A 19,323-nucleotide genomic window follows, 5' to 3' on the forward strand; every position below is an offset into this window, starting at 1 on the left:
CGGGGCCTTGATGTCTAAGCCAATGAGAACTCGGGATGGAGCCTGGATGGGCGCCGGAAATAGCTGCGGCCGCCGAGTCCGCTGGGGCGGGGCTTGGTTGGGGCTCCTCCCCATGCCCGCCTCCCAGACGCCCGGGGTGGGGGAGAGGGTCTCGGCGAATCGGTTGGTGGTTCAAGGCACTGCGACTAGTGCGGGGCAGGGCCCAGGACTCCGTTGTCAGAGGCGGGGACAGGTCCAGGACCCTAGATTCTGGTCCTGGGCAAGGAGGCCCCACCCGCCCCAGGGTTCCCCGGGTTTACTTCAGTTTTCCTTGGCAAGAAAACGGGGCCAGGTCCCTTCTCGGAGTACTTGAAGTCCGGCCCCGTCCTGGTCTCCATGCATTCCTCTCTGTGGCCTCCTTTCCCCAGCTGCCCGCCCGCCATCATGCCGCCCCTGCTGCCCCTGCTGCCCCTGCGCCTGTGCCAGCTGTGGCGCCGCAGCCCCCCCACCCGGCTCCTTGGAGCGGCCGCCGGGCAGCGGTGAGTTGGGGGCCAGAAGCCAGGCCCAGTCGTTCAGTGGGTTTTTGTTGAGAATCTACCGAGCTCTGGGCCCTGCCCTCGATGCTCGGATAGTTGGGTCTCCACCCTGTGCCAGGTGCCTTACAGGCTAATCTCAGGTAACCCTCACCCTCACTGCTGAGGACCCTGAGGATCAGAGATTAAGGGACGACCCCAAGGTTGTACAGCGAGTTAAGTGGCAGACTTGGCATCTGTTCAACCCGATGTGCTTTCCACAACACTAGTAGTCATTGACCATCACTGCACATAAGCCACCTGGAGGGTAGGGGGAGTTGCAAAAATGTGGATTCCTGGGCCCAGCCCTAGAGATTCTGATCTGGAGGAACAAGGTGGGTCTCAGGAATCTGGTTTTTTAACAAGGTCTTTAGGTGTTTCTGCTGCAGAGGGTCTGAGGACCACAATCGGAATAGTCCTGATTTGTACGCCTTCAACACTCAAAAAGGGAGGAGGGATTTGGAGCTATGTCTGTGTTGGGACCTGCCTCAGCCCCTGAGCCTCGAGGAGTGGGGGTTGGAGCCTTCAAAGAGGCCTGGTGTCCACCTGGGGTACTGGGCCAGAGGGGGACCCCAGATCCCTCAGGGCTTCACTCTGGAACCACAAGGTCTCATGAGGGAATGTCTTTATCCCAAGGGAGAGGGCTAGGGATCTGCTCAGCCCCCCACCGTGTCTCCCTGGGAAGCGTACAGTGCAGAGGGCTCTGAAGCTCAGGAACCCTGGGCAAGCTCAGGAGGGAGACATGAGGGCTGGATGTCTGGGTCTCCCTGCCCAGTTGAATCAAAGAGTGGGCATGGCCAGAGAGGATGGGAGGAGCAAGGAGGGGGTATCCTCTCGGTTCCCTCAGCCCCTGCAGGTTCGGGCCTCTCTCCTCAGGTCTGGCCCCAGTAACTACTATGAATTGCTAGGGGTGCATCCTGGTGCCAGCCCTGAAGAAATTAAACGAGCTTTCTTCACCAAGTCCAAAGAGGTACCCATGCTCATAAGGGGGTGGAAAGGGAAGTCTGAGTCAGCTAGGGATATGCTCCAAACTCCTAGGAACGGAGGTGGGGTAGAATTGTGTCCCTAGCTGGTGCCACATCCCCTTAGCCTGCAAGGTAAGGAGTGGGAGTGCCCAAAGAGGGGGAATCTGGACCAGGTGGGAGGGAAGGTTGGGGTAGGAGCCAGTGGTCCTCTCTAAGGGGCTGGGCATGGTTCTTTTGATTTGCCTGCCCACTGTTGACTTAAAAGGCCTGGATGAGGGCATATGGTGAGAGTAGGGGCTGGCAGAGAGGGATGGCCCGAACACGGTGAGGGCAAGTCTGTGCTTCCTCACTCTGGCCGTCCAGAGGGCAGGCAGGCTTGAATTCAAGGGTCGCTTACCAGCTAGGCCTCTCAGAGTGATTGAGCCCTTGTGGGTGGACATCATTGAGGTGGGTCCTGGGAGAAGGGGCATGGAAAGGGAGATGAGGGGAGTCCTGTCCCACACCAGCTGCACCCCGACCGGGACCCTGGGAACCCGGCCCTGCACAACCGCTTTGTGGAGCTGAATGAGGCATACCATGTGCTCAGCCATGAGCAGAGCCGCCGCAGCTACGACCACCAGCTCCGCTGGTCAAGCCCCTTAAAGTCTCCAGGGACCACAGCCCATCCTGGACCTGCCCACCAAGCACGCAGGTACACCAGTCCTGCCCCCAGCTCATCCCTCCAGGTCTCCTGGGCAGCCTCATCCCCACACTGTATCTCCCTCTCTTTCCCAGCAGCTCCTGGGCACCTCCCAACGCACAGTACTGGGCCCAGTTCCACCGCGTGAGGCCACAGGGGCCTGAGGCGAGGCAGCAGCAGCACAGACACAACCAGCGGGTGCTGGGGTATTGCTTTCTGCTCATGCTGGCAGGCATGGGCCTGCACTATGTCGCCTTCAGGTGCACTCTGGCTCCTTGGGTAGTGGGCATGGGCGGGAGGGCAGGAGAGACTGTGAGCTCAGTAGGCTCTCCCCGTGGCCCCCATGGCCGACGCTCTTGTGTTCCTCAAGCTAAGAACTTCATTAAACCCCATCTCTGGAGCCTCTTCTTACTTGGCAGAAGCAGAGGCACTAATGGCTAACGTTGTCATTTTCTGTTTTTCATAATTTGAACGTAATTCTTTGGTGCCAGCTGCCAAGCAGCACTGGAGCAAACCCAAATCGTGAACAAGAAGCAAAGGCCCAAACCTCATGGGATTTGGTTCCTTGGTTTTTGAGGTTTAGGGTCATGATTTTATGAGACATCCCAGTTAATAGGCCTAATACCGTGTTTAGTGCTTCTGGTCTATTGTGTAGTGGCTGGAGTCTTAAAAGCTTGCAAGCAGCCATCCAGGGCACAACAATTGGTCTCTATGCACCTGGAGCAACAGAGGTGGGAAGGAGAGTCAGGAACAGGAGGAGGAAGTGGAATGTGTGGCTAATTGCCTTCATGAACAATGGTCTCCTTTGCCATGAACCCAGAAGAGCTGAATGGTGCCCAGCTACCATTACTAAACATTTTGATCAAAGATTCCATAGAAGAATCCTGATCAAAAGGAGAAAATACAGGACAGAATTTCAAATTCTCATGGACTCTGGACTTTCTGGAGCCATGGAGGCTGGATGAACCCCTGAAACTACTGCCCTGATATCATCTTTAAACCTTAAACCAAAAATATTCCCAGAAGTCATCTTAAAACCAAACAATAGTTTAGCTTAACTGGTAAAAAAGGTCTGCCTTGAACATTATGCTCTTTAAAGAGCTCTCTCTATGGGATCAGACTGAAAACAGCAACTCGAAAGATCAGATGGGAACCTTAGGGGGCAGCAAGTGTGTGTTAATGAGGGAGGAACAACTTAGAGAAGGTGGGTGAGAATGGTTGTACAACTCGAAGGGTGTAATCCATGTCACTCAGTTGTACATGTGGAAACTGTTCAATTGCTGTATGTTTTGCTATGCATTTTCTCAACAACAAGGAAGTAAATAAAATTTAGAGAAGAAAAAAAAAAAGAAAAAGCAGTCTGTGGACCAGAACCAGAGCATGAACTGTTTGCTACCAATGAGATGAAGGTATGGTAAGCATTTAGAAACTTTTATAGTGATTTGGAATAGTAATTTTATGTATGTTCAATCTAATAATTTAAAATAAGGCTTATATTCTGTTAAAAAAAAGAGTTGAAGAAGAAACAAGTCATCTTCACTGGTCCTCACCCACACCATCCTCACTCAGTCAGTCTGCCGGTTCCCGGCCACTCCTGCTTCCAGGCACACCAGTACCATGGCGGTGATTTTCTACAGCAAAGATACCCATAGGCTGGTACCCACAGCTAGCAGCCTGTCTGGTTCAGGGATAGGGTTAGAGGCACAATCCTGTGTAGCCTCCTGCCAGGATCAAGCCGATGTCCAGAGTTCCTGTCACTAACTTCAGCAGAACGGCCAGGGACCTGGGTCACCATTGGACCCTGGACAAGCCGTGGCACATTGTTTCCCTTCCCCACATACACAGGCTAAGGTCCCACATATGTAAAGCCATGAGACCCCAGGGTGAGGTGGAGGGGAGCAGGACTTGGGGGGCAGCAGGGATAGGGAACCCAGGGTTAATAGTAAACCCCTTGCAGGAAGCTGGAGCAGATGCACCGTAGCTTCATGGATGAAAAGGACCGGATCATCACTGCCATCTACAACGACACGCGGGCCCGGGCCAGGTCTGTCCCTGCCCTACCCTGCCCCTTCCTCACCGCCTTGGCACCACCCTCCCTGCCCCAGCCAACGGGTGCTCTCTCTTCAGGGCCAACAGAGCCAGGCTCCAGCAGGAGCGACTGCAGAGACAGCAGCCGCCGCTGCCAGGGCCTCCCCAGGACCCTGGGATGGTGCCCAGAGGCGCTGACCCGTGAGGGGCCGCCTGGACGGGGCCTGCAGTGTGTCCCCTCCTTGCCTTCCTCCCAGGGCTCCCCACTCCCCAAAACGCGTGCAATAAAGTCATTTTCAGCTCTAGTATCTGGCTGCCTCCTTCAGCCCAAGCCCCCCGCCAGGGCCTCGCCTTGGGGCTGCGCCCCGCCCTCGGGTTCTGGCGGCGGCAACCCAGGAGCCCGGCCCCCTGGGCGGTGCGTCCCCTTTCCCCTGCTGCAGCGGGAGGGGGCGTGTGGAGGGCGGACCCCGCAGCCCCCGCCCCGCCCCCGCCCCACGGCCCGGTGGGGAGCTCGTTGTCTGGGTCACATGAGCCGCCCGCCCGCCAGCCCGGGCCCGGCCCCCCGCCGCCCCAGCCGTCCCCGCCGTTGCCCGCTGCCGGCCGCCCGCCCGTCTGGCTCCTCCGGCCGCCGCCGCTGCGCTGCGCTGCGCTGCCTGCGCCTAGGGCTCGGGAGGGGGCCGCGGAGGAGTCGCCCCCGGTGCCCGGCCCCCGCCCGCCGCGCCCGGGCCCGCGCCATGGGGCTGTGGCTGCCACCGCCCCCCGCGCCACCGGGCTAGGGCAATGCGGGCGTCCCCGGCGCGCGGCCCTCGTGGGCACCATGGGCCCCCTGCTCCGCCGCCTGCTGCTCGCCGCGCTCCTGCAGCTGGCCCCCGCCCAGGTACGTGCGGCCCTGCAGCCCGCTGCCTGCCGTGCCCTCTCAAGGTTGGCGGAAGTGGGGAGGCGCGTGCCTCGGCTGAGGGAGCTGCGGGGTCCTCCTTGGACCGGGGCATTGCCGGGCCAGAGCATCCCCCGGGAGGCGCCCCTCCTGCCGCCTCAGCCTTGGGGCCACTCCCCCACCGCACCCCGTCCCACCCGTCCCCTGGGCGCAGTCGGGGGCGGAGCCACTTCGGTGCCTGCAGGACCTGGTTTCGGCGCCCACTGTGTCCCCTCCTGACCTGCTGCCTCCAGCACAAGGCCAACCGCGAGGCTTGGAGATTCGACGCCGCCTGCAGAGCGCGCAAGGCGGGTCTTGGGCCAGGGCAGGTCCCAGGTGGCCAGGAGAGGACAGGTAAAGCTAGAGCCATGGCCCCAGGAACAAAGCAATCTGGGAAGATGTCAGACCTTGAGGACAGAACCCTGGACAGCAACGGGGCCAGCCCTTCCTAGAGCCCTCCCTGGGTCCAAGGGGTGTCCCCCACCTCAGGCCTCTTGTCTCCCACAGGCCCCTGCCTCCCAGCCTGATGTCCCTGGCCACCAAAAGAAAGGTAATAATAGTAACAGTAACTTGGTAAGAGCCAGCACAAAGTGGGTTTGCCACATGCCCTGATTCTGAGTACCTTGTTGCTGTCATCTTGTGTCATCACAACTGTCCTGTAAGATGCCAAATCTTATTGTGCCCATTTCACAGAGGATAGCATTGAGGCTGTGGGGTTCCTGGGTTCTGGAGACAGGGCAGGGGAAGACAAGTTGGAAGGGCAGGTGGAGGCCAGCTGTGACATGGAGACTGGGGAGAAGAGCTGCTGGGGTGGGGGGCAGGGGAACCAGGGAGCAGCTGCAGGAAACCCCGTGGGGACTTAACCCTTACCGGTCTGCCCCCAGTGGTGTCATGGATCGATGTATATGCCCGTGCCACCTGCCAGCCTCGGGAGGTGGTAGTGCCCCTGACAGTGGAGCTCATGGGCACTGTGGCCAAGCAACTGGTGCCCAGCTGCGTAACTGTGCACCGCTGTGGTGGCTGCTGTCCTGACGACGGCCTGGAGTGCGTGCCTACTGGGCAACACCAAGTCCGAATGCAGGTACCAGGGCAGGTGGAGTGTGCCTGGCTTGGGTGGACACTGGGGCACAGGGAGGGGTGGGGACCATGGGCCTGCCTGTTGGACAGGCTGTTTTCCCTCCAGCCCTTGGAGTGTCCCCTTTGGCTTTCACGCCCACTGTCTTACCTGTCCTCCTCCTCCCGAGCACAGATCCTCGTGATCCGGTACCCTAGCAGTCAGCTGGGGGAGATGTCCCTGGAGGAGCACAGCCAGTGTGAATGCAGGTGCCAGCCAGGCCCACCTTCTGCACTCACAGACACCAGGCTTGAGGGGTGATGGGTGTATGGCACCTGGGGGTGGGGACCGGGTTTCTGGGAGTAGAGCCAGGCTAGGCCTGGGATCTGGGGCAAGAGAGTGGGGTGCTTGAATTTCCTGATCCTCCCTCTCCTTGTCTCTGTCTCTCTTACCTTTCAGACCCAAAAAAAGAGAGAGTGCTGGGAAGCCAGACAGGTGAGCCTTTCCAGCTCCTGCTGAGGTGGAGTTGGAGCCCAGGATGGGTGGGGTGCGTGGAGTAGAGGCTATACAAGTGTGTCAGGAAGCTGTGGTCCCCTCCCTCTTTCTCCTCCCACTTGTCCCCCCTCCCCTTTCCATCTGCTCCCGAGTCAAGTCGTGTGCTCTGGGGTCTGACCTGACCCCAGCTCCCGGAAGCTGGAAGCCTCTTTCTTCCTGCCCCAGACATGTTGCTTCTCCTCCTAGGGCTTCCACTCCCCACCACCGCCCCCAGCCCCGCTCCATTCCGGGCTGGGACTCTGTCCCCGGAGCACCCTCCCCAGCTGACATCACCCATCCCACTCCAGCCCCAGGCCCCTCTGCCCACGCTGCACCCAGCGCCGCCAGCGCCCTGACCCCCAGACCTGCCACTGCCGCTGCCGACGCCGCAGCTTCCTCCGTTGCCAAGGGCGGGGCTTAGAGCTCAACCCAGACACCTGCAGGTGAGGGGCTTGCGGGCTGGGTCTTTTGGGAAGGCCTCAGGCCCGGTCCTGGAGCAGGTCCAGCATGCGTCTGCCAGTGGGAGGAGAGCCAGGGAAGTGAAAGCTGTTGAATGTGTTGAACAAGTATTTCCCAAGTGTCTGCTGCATCGTGATGAGCGTATACAAGGCTAATGCTCTAAGGTGGGAGTTGGGAGTTGGATGCGAGGACAGATCGTGCTAGCAGTGGAGGTTGAGAGCTGTGGTGAGGGCCACCTGAGCCCATCTTTGAGAGGTCAGAGAAGTTCTCCTTGAGGAGGTGACATTTGACTAGAGATGAAGGAGACAACCTCTCCCAGTTTGCAAAGCTCTGGGCTTCCCAGAAGCCCCTGTGGTAGACATATGGCCCACATCATGGGTACCAAGAGGCCAGGGGATGTGGTGGGACCCAGTCTGCCGCCCTTTTCTGAGGTGCTCTCACCCCTTCTCCACTCCACAGGCAAGCCATGGGGTGTCGTCATTAGGACCAGACCAGTTGGGGCTTACCAGGAGTGTTAGGCGAGAATGGGATTCACTGAGAGTAACAAGGGGTGAGTAAAGAGGAGCTGGGGCTGAGCTCCAGCTGGTGTAAACAGACCCCTCCCCTCTTCAGGTGCCGGAAGCTGCGAAGGTGACACATTGCTTTTCGGACTCAGCAGGGCCACTTGCCTCACAGGCCACACCCCAGAAGGGGACAAGAGGGGAGCCTGATGAGGACACTCCAGCCCTCAAAACCTCAGCCAGGGCAGACGTTGCTCCAGGACCTGGGCCTCTCAGGGGGCTCTCCTGCTGTCCCTTGTGCCCCCGAGGCCACCGTCCAGTTGGGTGGGCACAGTTGGGCAAGAAGACTTGGAGGCATCAAGAGGGGTCATGAACCAGTTTGGGGAAGAACAGGGTCCCTTCTCACTTTTTAACCACCTTGTCAAGTGAGCATCTCACCGCCACCTCCTCCCTCCCCGACTAAGAAGACCCTGATTCCCTGCAGAGAATGGGATTTGAGCTTTAGTACGAGAACTGTGACCCCCAAACCTGATAAAAGATGGAAGGAGCGGTCCCTGCTTGTGTCACTGTGTGTCACTGTTCAGGCTGGCTGGTTTGGGCATGAATGTGTGCTGTCTTCCTCCCTCGTTGTGCAGATGGAGGAAGTAAGGCCTGAGATCCCACAGGCAGTCCCAGGCAATACCAGAGCCATGCAGTCCTCACAGTCATGTTATGCCCGGCACAGGGGAGGCAGTGAGGGCCCCCCTTCCTGCCTCCTCCCTCCATCTACCCCCTACTTCTGCTCATCACAAGCGTTCCTTTCTGGAAGGTGACCTGCTATGGCTAAGGATGTGATGGTTGTCACCGCCCCTCTCTCTCAACCTCAGTTTCCACGTGTACAACTGGAAGAAATGGATGCTTGCTGTGGTCAGGGCCCTTGAACTTGGGGGGAGTGTGCAGTGTGGTCTGTCTGCACATTATCAAAAAGAATACCCAACTCCCTCCTAGGCAGCACTCTCAGTACAGGTCGTCCTCGACTTACGATGGGGTTTTGTTCCAATGACTCTGTTGTAAGTTGGCTCTGACATAAGTCAAATACCTTTTTTTTTTTTTTTTAGTTTTATTGTCTTTTTATTATCAGTATCTTTATAAATCCGATCTTTGAACATCTGAGAATAATAACATCAGCAAAGTATGCACTGCAACACTGTAGTACATATTACTAATGATAAGATGTCCAGAAAGAAAAACAAATGATCATAAGTGCAGTTCATCATTATTCAAATATGTCCTAAGTCAGAGACTACGTGTATTTGCTCCCTGAAGCTGAGCTCAAGCCACGAACCTGAACAGTCCCCACCTCACTCTCCTGAGCTTGCTCTGATCTAACCCAAGGTCAGTGCTCACCCTTCCTGCAGCCTCCAGTGCTTCCTGGCTGAGTGAGGAGGTGAACCAAAGTCAAAACCTTTGCTGAGGTGGGACATTCAAGGAGAGGTTACCCAAAGCTGTCCCTCTACTGGGGGCTTTCTCCAGGGTGCTAGATTGAAGGGAGGAGGAGTAGTGATCTTGGTGGTCCAGAGCTGGAATAGGGTTAAAGAAGAGGAGACAACTGCTGGAGATAGTGGTCATTATTCATTTCCCAGCTATGATGTCATTGCTCATGTCACAGCTCACCTGAGACAGAGGAAGATGAGGAGCCCAAGAGCTACCACTTCCTGAGCCCACTTAATCCCACCAGACATGCTGAAGGCTTCCCATGCATCTCCTCATTTCGTCCTCAATTCTGAGGTCAGACCTGTAATTATCTGCCTTTTTCAATTGAGGAAATAGACTCTGAAAGGCTAACTGATTTGGGGATTTGACCTCAAATCAGCTGTCTTGCTAATACCCAACCCAGGTTTAGCTGCCTCCCAAATGCAGGTTCCTTACTACAATTGGTAATTGACGCAGTGGTCATTGTGGGGCAGGTGGTTGGCTTGGGTGCTGAGAGAGAGAAAAGGGAAAGAACCTTTGCTGTGAGCCAGGGCCTGAGCCCGGTGCTGCACATTACCGCCTCAATCTTCTAGGGGCCCTGAGGGTGAGTGTTACCAAGCTCCTGTTACAGGGACGCCAAATTCTACCAGGGAAGGAACAGCTCAGGGTCGCAGTCACTGAGAGCCAGCCACAGAATTCAAACCCAGGGCTCCTTCTGAAGCCGGAGCTCCTTCGGGAGCATCCAGCTGGGGATTGTGGATCACGAGGAGGCCCAGGGGCAAACGGAACGCTGCGAGAAAGGCTGGAGGGTAGCGATTATGATGGCACCTCAAGACCCCCGTGGGAGCCCGCAGAACCTTAGGTTGACTTCGGCCGGAAGTGCCTTCGGACTTTTCGAAAGTCACTTTCACCTAATGGACTGTCCGGCCGGAAGTGACGCATAGGTCACGCGGTGGCGCGGAAGGCGGAGCTACGGAAAAAACCGCCCCGGCGGGCGTGTGGCAGCGGAGTTCGCACGGTCCAATGAGGGAGGGCGGCGTGGCCCGGCCTTGTAGCGACGGTGATGCGCCTGCGCAAAGGCGGCAGCACGACTGGGGTTGACTCCGGGGGCGCGGCGAGGAGGTGAGCGGGGGCCACAGCCCGGGCTGGGGGAGCGGGGTGCAAGAGGGCAGGCTGGACCAGGCCGGGCAGGAGCGGGCCGGGGCCCCGAGTGCCAACGAAGGATAGGCTACGAGGAAATTGGGGCTGGGGTCGGAGCTGTCTGGGGATGCCGCAGGGGGAGGGACCTCACGCCGTTCGGGGCGGAGCCCTGGGACTCGGGGCGGGGCGTGGGGCAGAGACGGGTGGGACCTCCGAGCTGGTGCCGGAGAGAGGCGGAGCTACGCGGCTGGGGGCGGAGCTAGATCTGGCGGGGGGTGGAGCCTGGCTCTTGAAGGAGGAGCCGGAACAGTTGGAAGGCGGAGCCTCGGATTTGGAGACCAAGGGGGACGGAGCTCAGGTACTGGAGGCGGGGCTTCAGCCAGTGAGTGGCGTGGCTGCGGTTCAGGAAAAGGGGTCTAGTTCTGTCGAGGGCGGGGCTCAAGGGACGGGGGCGGAGCCACGCTTTCTAAAGGGCGGGGCCAAAGAGCCCAACGAAGGACTAGGTCCGGGTAATGGCCCGGGGCGTCCACGCGGGGGCGGTCTCCGTGGTGGCGGGGCCTGGGGACGCCGTAGGCCAAGAACTCCCCCAGGAGAGGTGGTGTGGGTGGAGCGGACTCGGCGGCCACCCGACACAGGGCCAGTCTGGGTGCCCCGGAGACCCCCGAGGGCTCAGAGCTGGGGCGGTGCGCCGGGCGGAGGCGCAGGGTCGGCCTGGGGGGTACCCCCGGAGGACAGGGGGTCCCCGGAGCCTCCCAGCGGCGATGTATGGGTGCCTCGGGGCCGACCCCCTCCAGCGGCCGCAGAGGTGTGGGTGTGCTGGGCCGGGGGTAGTTGGGTGTGGCGTGAATGGGGTCATCCGGTCGGCACATCTGCTGTGCAGCCAGAGAGGGTCTGGACTTTGCGCAAAGGGACTGGTGGGAACTGAAGAACGGGGCTGGGGACCGGGAGGGAGGGAAGATCTGGGGGTGAACAAAGGGGCGGGGCCCTGGCTGCTGTGGCCCCCCCTGGCCCCCTCCCCCCGCTGCTGGGGTCCTCGGCCAAGCCCCCTTCAAACTGGACTGGTAAGTGTGGCCGCAGAGCCCGGGGGGAAGGGGCGGTGACCGGGGACAAAGGGATCCCCAGGGACCGGCATGGTATGGTGGGGGCGGGGTGGAATCCTTCAGGTGCCTGCCCGTGTTCCATGCCCTCCCCGCCCTCCTCCCCGTCTGTCTGTCCGTCCGGGTCTGTGCCTGCAGAGACATGAGGCTGAGCTGGGTCCTGGCAGTACTGTCCATCTGCCTGAGCGCTCTGGCCACGGCCGCCGGGGCCGAGGGCAAACGGAAGCTGCAGATCGGGGTCAAGAAGAGGGTGGACCACTGCCCCATCAAATCACGCAAGGGGGACGTCTTGCACATGCATTACACGGTGGGTGAGGGGGCAAGGCATGGGAGGGTGGGACTTCGGGGGACCTGAAAGGACTTGGGTTCCTCCAACAGCCTGGTTCTTCCAACAACCAGGTGGGTGACCTTGGGCAAGCCCCATTTCCCGTCTAAGCCAGTTTTCTTGGTTGTACCCTGTCCTGTACTGTCCACTCCCCAGGTTGGCACCTAACCTTATGGAGTGATATGGAATGACAGTGTACTGTGAGCCGCCCAGGGCTCTGTGCCATTGAAGGACTGTGGGGGCCTACTTGATGGGGAGAGCAGCTGAGGGGGGTCAGGAGGGATCTCCAGCCCTCACTGGCCTTCCACGGTCCACAGGGGAAGCTGGAAGATGGGACGGAGTTTGACAGCAGCTTGCCCCAGAACCAGCCTTTTGTCTTCTCCCTCGGCACTGGCCAGGTCATCAAGGGCTGGGACCAGGGGCTGCTGGGGTGAGTTTGGGGGAGCCATAGTTGTGGTCCAGGAGGTGAGCTGTGGGAGACTGGGTGGGGGGAGCTGGTGAGGGGTGGGCAGGGAGCCTGGGCACTACCACGTGTTGAGCATGTGTCGTATTGCAGGATGTGCGAGGGGGAAAAGCGGAAGCTGGTGATTCCATCAGAGCTGGGTAAGAGGCCTGAGGAAGCATGGCGGGCTCATGGGCATGCCAGCAAGGGCAAAGGCTGGTTCAGCCACTGCATGGATCTCCACCCCATGTGTTCCTTCCTCTAACACCTGCCTCTTCCAAGTCTGGCTGTGTCTGGCAGGGAGGACAGGACAAGACCCTGGAGGCACTCAGCTCTGTACCCACCCTCCTCTAGGCCTCTGGCAGCCCCTCCCACCTCCATTCCACCTTACCTCCCTTTGCCTGAGCTGGAGGAGGGCCTGGCCAGGACTGAAGTTTGTTTCTTTGTGCTTCTTCCACAGGGTATGGAGAGCGGGGAGCACCCCCAAAGATTCCAGGTAATAGACCTTCCCCTCCCCCTCTCTGCAGCCAGCCCATCTCCCTGTGACCTTGGTTCTCAATCTGACCCCACTTCTCCCCACAGGTGGTGCGACCCTGGTGTTCGAGGTGGAGCTGCTCAAAATCGAGCGACGTTCAGAACTGTAGCCAAACTGGGGAGGGGCAGGACCCAGAGGCCCCCAGCAGGGACCAGACTGTTTCAAAACAAAACAAAAAATCCTTAAAAGCTAAAGGAGTGAGCCTGTGTTTGTTTGTGGGCCCTGAGTTAGAGCCCACGGGCTCGGCCTTCCCTTTCTCTCAGCATCCCCCCTTTCTCTGTTCATGGCTCTAGAGCCTTGGCATCTAGGCTTAGTGGCATGGGGTCACCACAGCCAGGCTCAGGGTGGCAGGGTGGCCCATGTCTGGAGAGAAGGGAGTGCTCCTGCCTGCTGACAGCAACACTGCTCCCCCCGCCCCCACCTCCCCAGCCACTTCCAGCTTGTGGTCTGGGAGCCAGCCCTGGGCTATTGCCATGGCTACTTGGCCCTCAGGAAGGCCCAAGGTCACCTGGGGAGCAGCTGAGCTGACAGCAATTGGAGAGCAGTGTGTGCCCCCTAAAAGAGACCAGCAGAGCCTGGAAGCTGCATCAAAGGCATATCCTAGTTTTATTAAAGGGCCCGCGCCGCAGAGTCAATATAAAAACACAAAAAGTCGCATCAGTTTAATAACAATAAAAAACCCCAAAAAATGGAAAACCGAGGGGGCAAGGGAAGAGGCCCCTGGGCCAGGGGCACGGGGGGCCCTGCTCATGGCACCAGGCCTGGCCGCAGAGCGCCCTGGGTATTGCTGTTGCTACGAGGTCGGGGGGCAGCGATTGTCCTGTGAGAGCCACCGTGCACCTGGGTTGGAGACCCTCACTTCTTCTGCGGTGTGCTCAGCTTCTGCATGCCCCGGATCTTGTCCAGCAGGCCAGAGATGAAGGCCTGGGCAAGAGGGAGGATGTTAGAGAGACCAGATCCCAAGACAACAGAGCCCAGGCTCCCGTTACCCCACCCTCTAGGGAAACCACTCACCTCAGTGGGTTTGTAACAGTCAACCAGCAGCTCCTAAGGGGACATTGGGGGGAGGGGATAAGGAGAACAGTTCTCAGGAATGCAGGCCTAGAGTTTACTCACACCCACTTCCAAGGGGCTCAGGCCTGCCAGGGCAGGCAAGTGCCACTGTGCTTCACAGCTAGACAAGTACTGTTCTCCTCATTTTATAGAGGCAGAAACTGAGCTCAAGGTCAGAGCTGACTGACCCAGACCAAAGAACGCCTGGCTTTCCAGCCTTGCTTCCCCAAGGGGCAGTGCCTCCTGACACCCTCAACTCTCTCTCACCTTGACCCTGGCAGCCCGGGTATCATCACTCTCCATGTCCAGGAGCTCGTCTACGTCAATCTCCAGCTCTGGGATCTCCTCTTCCTGGGGTGGGGTGGGGCAGAAGAGAGACAAGGGCCTTAGTTTGGTGAAGTGTGAGAGGGGAGGTCCTGGGCCAAGGCCTCTGCCCACTTGGGGATGAGCCCAGCCCTCTTTGCCCAGCAGACAGCGGCAGCTGCTCCAGGGAGGAAAACAGATCAGGCCTGTGCCAAGGCAAACTGCCCAATGGGGGGGTGGGGGTGGGAAGGGGCGCTTCCTGTCCCAGCAAGCGGGCACCATGAGTGCCAGACAGGGCCATCCAGCCAGGGCTGGAAGCCCTGGGCTAGGAACCCAGCAGATGTGTCTCCCCAACTTCTGAGTCCCTCATCTCACCAGATCACAGGTGGGACCAGCTGTCCCAGTTCATCACAGCCCCTTCCCCTCACCCAAACACCTGTCACAGCTTCCCAAGAGGGAGGAGGAATCAAATGGTGAGGGGTCAGGGGGAAGGACCCAGGCCTGGGAAAAGGGAAACAAAGAGCCCATGCTCTGCTGAGGGAGGGGGTGCCCACCACCCCTCCCCCCAGGAAGCAGCTACCCAATCTAGAGCCAGCTGCATTCCAGGGTAGGCAGCATAGGACAGGCCCACTCCTCCACCCCACCCCCTGGGGGCCTGAGTCACCCTTTGAGCAACCGGGGCGTCACAGGGTGGAGAACCAGAACCAGAGAGTGGGCTAGCCTGCCCCCATGGCAACATGGAGCTCTAGGCTAGCTTCTTGGAACAGCTCAGACTCTACAGACCCTCCACCAACCGGGTTAGCCTTTTAGCCAGTCTAGGCTAGGTGCACTAGGCAGGTTGGACCTTCCACTGCCTGCCAGTCCAGGCTAGCCCCCTGCCTCCTGTCCCAGGCCTAGGCTATCCCTTGGGGTTTCTGGAGGACCCCAAGCTAAGCTTGCAGGGTTTGAGGCAGCGAAGATGGGAGTGACTTAGGTCAGACAAGAAAGAACATACATCAGGGGCGGGGAGTGCAAAGAGGAGGGGAGCGCGCGGAAACGGAGCGCCCATTGACTCCGGGTGACAGGCGGGCTCACGGTGGGGTTCCGGGCGGCCCGACTAAGGACTGATTTTAGGGTGTCAGCACGGGGTGGGGGACACACCTGACAGTCGTAGAGGCGCGTAAGCTGCTCCAGGATCCACTCCTCCAGGTTGAGGCGCTTCCGTAGCTCCTTGCGGTCATACTTGACGGTGACCTTTCCTTGGCGCCTGACCGGGCCGTCGTCGTCCGCTCCGCCTGGGCCCTCGCCTGCGGCCCCAGGTGGACTCTGAAAGTAGACGCGGGGCCCTGGGCCGCCACTGCCTGGTCCAGGGGCCGGGGCAGCTAACGCCGCGCCCCCTGCGGAGCCACTGTCCGCCATGGCGGCCGCCGGGGCCACGTGCGCGTGCCGGGCCCCTCCCTGCGCCACCGCCTCCCGGCCGCCCGCCGGCTGGCTCCGGGCCGCTGGCTCGGGTTAGTTCGCAGGCTGGGGTCCGCGCGGCTCCGCGGCTCGGGCGGCGGCGGGGGCGCCCGGGGGCAGCTGCAGCATGCGGAGCCCCCGGGCCTGGCCTGGCCGCGCCCCGCCCCCTCCCCACCAATCCGCCCGCCCTTTGTCCCCCGCGGCCGCCGCCCGAGCCGCAGCCGACGAAGCCGCTTTCTCTGTCTCGTTCGTTTCCCCCGCCTCCCGACCACACCCCCTTAAAGGGCCAGCGCCGCTGCGCGCCCATTGCCCCCGCCCCGCCGCCGGCGGGGCTAGGGGAGGGTCTGGCCATCAGGGTTTTGAAGTCTGTCTGCCCTCCACCCTTTTTAATCTTCCTGCTCCAAGCTCAAGCGTTCTGAGCGCCCGCTACCAGTATTTCCTCCCCGGCAGGGACCCTGGTGTTCGGTCCCCACTGAGGCAGGAATGGGGCCGTCTGGGTTAGAGGGGAGTGGGCACCGTGTGAGGGCCAGGGTCGGGGAGAAGACACCGGAGTCCGGACATCTGGTTCTCCGGTCCTAGGCCAACGGGGGGCGAGCGAGTTTCTCCGCGTGGACTGACACGTGGACCCGGCTCCCCCGGGTCGAGGAGGGAGAAGGCAGGCAGGAGCTGCCCGGATCCCCGATTGCTCTGCCCGACGAGGTCCCGCACCCCCTGTGGAGGAGACAAGGATGGAGGTGGGCACAGGCTGCCCAGCCCTGAAGGGCCAGACCCCAGGCAGCCACCGCCCACCGGCCAAGATGGCGGCGGAGAATGGCACCATGGGGAGTGTAGTTCGCGGGGCCGGCCCCGCATGGCCGCCCCTCCCCGCGGCGGTGCTGGGGCTGGAAAGCTCGGAACTTGTTTGGGGCGCCCTCCTAGGACCGGCCTCGACAGGGCGCGGCCCTGTGCACCCCGCAACCTCTTTGTGTACATACAAGGAACGTCAGGCGAAGAGCTGGGACGTGGCTGAGCCAGGACTCATGATAATAAAGATAATAATAACAGCTGATCTCTTAGTGAGCGCTTATGGAGACCGGCGCCCAGCCAGTTCTAGCGCGAGGGCCTCGCATTTGCCGTTCCCCAAATCTTCGTCCTGTGGCTTCTTCTGTCCTTTACGTCTCACTGATGCCTCTCAAGGTGACTCATCCTGTTTGATTTTCTGTATCTTTAAATTGTCTCTTTTTTTTTTTTTTTTCTGTCTCCCACCTCTAGACCATGAGCTCCATGGTGCCCAGATGTCCTAGACCTTGGCTACTGCTCATGCCCGAGGTTGGCCTCAAACCCCCGTGTATGGGACAAATGACTCCATTGCTGCTGAACCCCCTGCAACTGGAACTTTGGCAGACTCCATAACTATTGACTGAAAAATCAATGAGTGAATGAATGGCTTCCTCTGTGTCTCCTTTTCTTCAGAGGATAGTGGTGAAGATTAAGTAAGAACATGCATATAAGGTCCAATTACTGCACCACAGAGGTTGATGAAGTCACACAAATAGATGGAGGTAGAGCTCCGACTTGAACCTGGGCTGCGTGACTCAAACCCCTGATGCGAAGTCTCTACACTCCTCCCTGCCTCCTGTCTACACCACCCAATAAGGTTGTGCAGCTCCTGCCGGAATGCTTCCTCAGATGGCAGGCTCACTCTCCACCACGCGAAGCAGACTGTCAGGGTCTGAGAAGCACCAGGTATTTCCGTCCCAGCCCCTCACAGACCCACTTGTCCTGGAAGCCAGGAAGCCCTCTGCAGCAGGTGGGGTTCAGAGATGACTTGGGACTGGCCAGGATTACACAGCTGGTGCTGTGGCCAAACATGAACTCAGGACTTGGACCTCCTTGTGCCTACCCTGTAGCTGGGAAGAAGAGACAAAGAGAAGACAGAGTCTGGGAATAGTGGGTGTGGGGGTGAGGGGGCACTAGGCTTCTCCCTGAGGGGCTGGGCTGAGGGGCAGGCTCACAGGTCTCAGTCCAGGGCCGGGGTAGAGTGAGCTGATGCCTGCTCCCTCCCCAGCTCCTCCTTCTGGCCTTAGCCTCCTTTCACCCAGCCAAGGGGGCCAGGGAAGGGCTGACCCTTGCTCTTGCAGATCAGGTGGGACCCATCCTTTCCACAAGGAGACCCACCCCTGGAGAGCCTGGCATGATGAGATCAACACTCTGCCCCAAGTCCAAATTCACCACCTCGCCCCACCTCACCCCACCTACCCCACAAGGATGGCTGAGCCCTTCAAGTGCTTTCTGAACCTGAACATTGATTGAGGCTCAGGGATGCTCACCCAGAGGAGGGGTGAAATACCTAACCAGCCCTTAAGGCCTCACAGCTTGCTGTGGGAATGGGGCCTGCAAACCACCACGACTGGGGTGCCAGCCCCAGTTCTGTCCCCTAGATGCTCCGTGACCCAGTTCCTCCTCCCCTCTGGGCAGGTGTGAAGGCCTGTCCTGTCCAAATGTCAGAGGTCACCTATGGGCTTCTCAAGGCAGGATGGGAGGTGCCCAGTGATGCCCTTTCTTCTTCTCCACTTCCACAGACACCCCCAAGCCACACCCAGATTCTTGGGGCCATCCCCTCTCTGTCCATTCCCTTCCCGTGGCCACTCACCCAGTAACTGTTGGTGAGGCTGGACCTGCATGCTGGCCTGGAGCTTCTCTTTAGCTGGGCTGCTATGCACAGGATCTTAGCTTGGAGTGGAAGAGCTAGGTTCAAATCCCAGCTCTGCTCTGCAGCCTAAGAGGCCATGGGCAAGTCACTTACCTGCCCTGAGCCTCTTCAAGGGGGTTGATTATCCTGACCTCTGGTGATTGGGGCCAAGAGCCCAGTGCTGCCTGAGCCCACTTATCGGCCCTAGTTCCCTTGCCTGAAACTTCTGGGGCTGGGTGTGTCCATCGCTCCCCTTCCCTCTGGGATCAGGCTATCCCAGCCCCCTTCCACCAGAGTGCTGCTAAGGCTGATTTTAGCGCCTCCCTGAGGCAGAGGCCCTAGGGAGGGTCCTGAGGGCAGTGACCACTCCTTACTCAAGGCTTCCTTTCTACCATTATTGCTTTCTGAGAACCCCATTACCATCATGAGCGTCCAAGGTGGAAAGATTAATGGGGGCTGCCCTGGCCTCAGGGGACACAGGGGTGGGGAGGGAAGGGGAGAGGCTGAGGTCCAGAAAACAGGCTCCTATCCTGTTTTCTAAGGAGTTAATGCCCAGCTCATCTATTGAGTCCTGTGCCAAGGTCTAGGGACACAGTTCAGACCTCCCCAAGCTCTGGTCCTGGCCCTGACTGGCAGGGGCCCCTGCCCTAAGCTGACCTATACCCTTTCCCGCTTTCCTCCTCCTCCTTTCTCCCTGATGCCCCTACCACCTGACTTCCATCTACTCCTTAGGTGGTAAGCTGCATGTAGCCAGGGGTCATCTCTCTCATTCATTCGCTTATTCAATCCTCTTCAACCTCCAGCTTCCAGAGAAGGCGACTGAGGCCCAGAGAGACCAGGTTCTGGTGGTAGCGAGAGGGAGTGGGCTTGAACCCAGGTCTATGGGCATAGAGGCTGACCTTCACCCTGTGCGGCTCAGTTCCCCTAGAGGGTTCTGTGGTGCCTGTGAATCTGAGGGACCTGGCTCTGCTGCCCTGGAGAGAGAGAACAAAGATAGATGGTCCTACCCCTTTTCTTTGTCTCCTCAAGGGCCGGGAGTAGAGGCAAGAAGGGAGCCGGCCTTCAAGTAAGAGGGTTGAAATCACCTCTGAAGCTGTGTGACCTTGGACAAGTCCCTTCCCCTCTCTGGGCCTCATGTGGAGATAATAATCCTCCCCACAGGGCCAAGGCCAAAGGCAAAATTCC

At 59.5% G+C, this 19,323-nt stretch overlaps 4 protein-coding genes across 9 annotated transcripts; 3 read left to right on the forward strand and 1 right to left on the reverse strand.

Annotated features, from left to right (window-relative positions):
* The first annotated feature begins 423 nt into the window (after positions 1 to 423).
* On the forward strand, positions 424 to 4,658 carry DNAJC4 (DnaJ heat shock protein family (Hsp40) member C4). 2 transcript variants are annotated; one of them, XM_049892354.1, is made up of 6 exons: positions 424 to 518; positions 1,428 to 1,521; positions 2,023 to 2,207; positions 2,294 to 2,455; positions 4,153 to 4,239; positions 4,323 to 4,658. In XM_049892354.1, the coding sequence occupies exons 1-6, from the start codon at positions 424 to 426 to the stop codon at positions 4,426 to 4,428; spliced, it is 729 nt and encodes a 242-aa protein (XP_049748311.1). In that variant the 3' UTR covers positions 4,429 to 4,658. The 2 variants fall into 2 exon arrangements, with proteins under 2 accessions (XP_049748311.1, XP_049748310.1); XM_049892353.1 differs by lacking the exon at positions 424 to 518 and having other exon boundaries at positions 525 to 1,521; positions 2,291 to 2,455.
* Positions 4,659 to 4,783: 125 nt separating this feature from the next.
* On the forward strand, positions 4,784 to 8,836 carry VEGFB (vascular endothelial growth factor B). Of its 3 annotated transcripts, none has more exons than XM_049892359.1 (7): positions 4,784 to 5,100; positions 5,644 to 5,686; positions 6,021 to 6,217; positions 6,386 to 6,459; positions 6,650 to 6,685; positions 6,932 to 7,167; positions 7,796 to 8,836. In XM_049892359.1, exons 1-6 carry the CDS (start codon positions 5,041 to 5,043, stop codon positions 7,143 to 7,145), a joined length of 624 nt encoding a protein of 207 aa, XP_049748316.1. In that variant the 5' UTR covers positions 4,784 to 5,040; the 3' UTR covers positions 7,146 to 7,167; positions 7,796 to 8,836. The 3 variants fall into 3 exon arrangements, with proteins under 3 accessions (XP_049748316.1, XP_049748317.1, XP_049748318.1); XM_049892360.1 differs by having other exon boundaries at positions 7,033 to 7,167; positions 7,796 to 8,255; XM_049892361.1 differs by lacking the exons at positions 6,021 to 6,217; positions 6,386 to 6,459; positions 6,650 to 6,685; positions 6,932 to 7,167; positions 7,796 to 8,836 and having other exon boundaries at positions 4,784 to 5,490; positions 5,644 to 6,006.
* Positions 8,837 to 10,148: 1,312 nt separating this feature from the next.
* FKBP2 (FKBP prolyl isomerase 2) lies at positions 10,149 to 12,884 on the forward strand. 3 transcript variants are annotated; one of them, XM_049892364.1, is made up of 6 exons: positions 10,149 to 10,257; positions 11,511 to 11,679; positions 12,015 to 12,127; positions 12,254 to 12,300; positions 12,600 to 12,635; positions 12,722 to 12,884. In XM_049892364.1, exons 1-6 carry the CDS (start codon positions 10,199 to 10,201, stop codon positions 12,781 to 12,783), a joined length of 486 nt encoding a protein of 161 aa, XP_049748321.1. In that variant the 5' UTR covers positions 10,149 to 10,198; the 3' UTR covers positions 12,784 to 12,884. The 3 variants fall into 3 exon arrangements, with proteins under 3 accessions (XP_049748321.1, XP_049748324.1, XP_049748323.1); XM_049892367.1 differs by lacking the exon at positions 10,149 to 10,257 and adding an exon at positions 10,788 to 10,870; XM_049892366.1 differs by lacking the exon at positions 10,149 to 10,257 and adding an exon at positions 11,212 to 11,336.
* Positions 12,885 to 13,237: 353 nt separating this feature from the next.
* PPP1R14B (protein phosphatase 1 regulatory inhibitor subunit 14B) lies at positions 13,238 to 15,810 on the reverse strand. The gene is given in 6 exon segments (XM_049892370.1): positions 13,238 to 13,598; positions 13,689 to 13,721; positions 13,995 to 14,078; positions 15,171 to 15,452; positions 15,454 to 15,560; positions 15,563 to 15,810. Coding segments are annotated over 6 exon segments (609 nt in total). The 5' UTR covers positions 15,597 to 15,810; the 3' UTR covers positions 13,238 to 13,529.
* Between the last annotated feature and the right edge of the window lie 3,513 nt (positions 15,811 to 19,323).

This window comes from Elephas maximus, chromosome 7 (genome assembly GCF_024166365.1).
Source record: "Elephas maximus indicus isolate mEleMax1 chromosome 7, mEleMax1 primary haplotype, whole genome shotgun sequence".
Classification (NCBI taxonomy): domain Eukaryota; kingdom Metazoa; phylum Chordata; class Mammalia; order Proboscidea; family Elephantidae; genus Elephas; species Elephas maximus.

Coding starts and splice junctions, on each gene's coding strand:
- DNAJC4 (XM_049892353.1), top strand. CDS start 1,294: ATGAGGGCTGGATGTCTGGGTCTCCCTGCCCAGTTGAATCAAAGAGTG. Junction 1,522..2,022: donor TCTTCACCAAGTCCAAAGAG/GTACCCATGCTC, acceptor GTCCCACACCAG/CTGCACCCCGACCGGGACCC. Junction 2,208..2,290: donor CCTGCCCACCAAGCACGCAG/GTACACCAGTCC, acceptor TCTCTTTCCCAG/CAGCTCCTGGGCACCTCCCA.
- VEGFB (XM_049892359.1), top strand. CDS start 5,041: ATGGGCCCCCTGCTCCGCCGCCTGCTGCTCGCCGCGCTCCTGCAGCTG. Junction 5,101..5,643: donor TGCAGCTGGCCCCCGCCCAG/GTACGTGCGGCC, acceptor TGTCTCCCACAG/GCCCCTGCCTCCCAGCCTGA. Junction 6,218..6,385: donor AACACCAAGTCCGAATGCAG/GTACCAGGGCAG, acceptor TCCCGAGCACAG/ATCCTCGTGATCCGGTACCC.
- FKBP2 (XM_049892367.1), top strand. CDS start 10,788: ATGGCCCGGGGCGTCCACGCGGGGGCGGTCTCCGTGGTGGCGGGGCCT. Junction 12,301..12,599: donor GGTGATTCCATCAGAGCTGG/GTAAGAGGCCTG, acceptor CTTCTTCCACAG/GGTATGGAGAGCGGGGAGCA. Junction 12,636..12,721: donor AGCACCCCCAAAGATTCCAG/GTAATAGACCTT, acceptor TTCTCCCCACAG/GTGGTGCGACCCTGGTGTTC.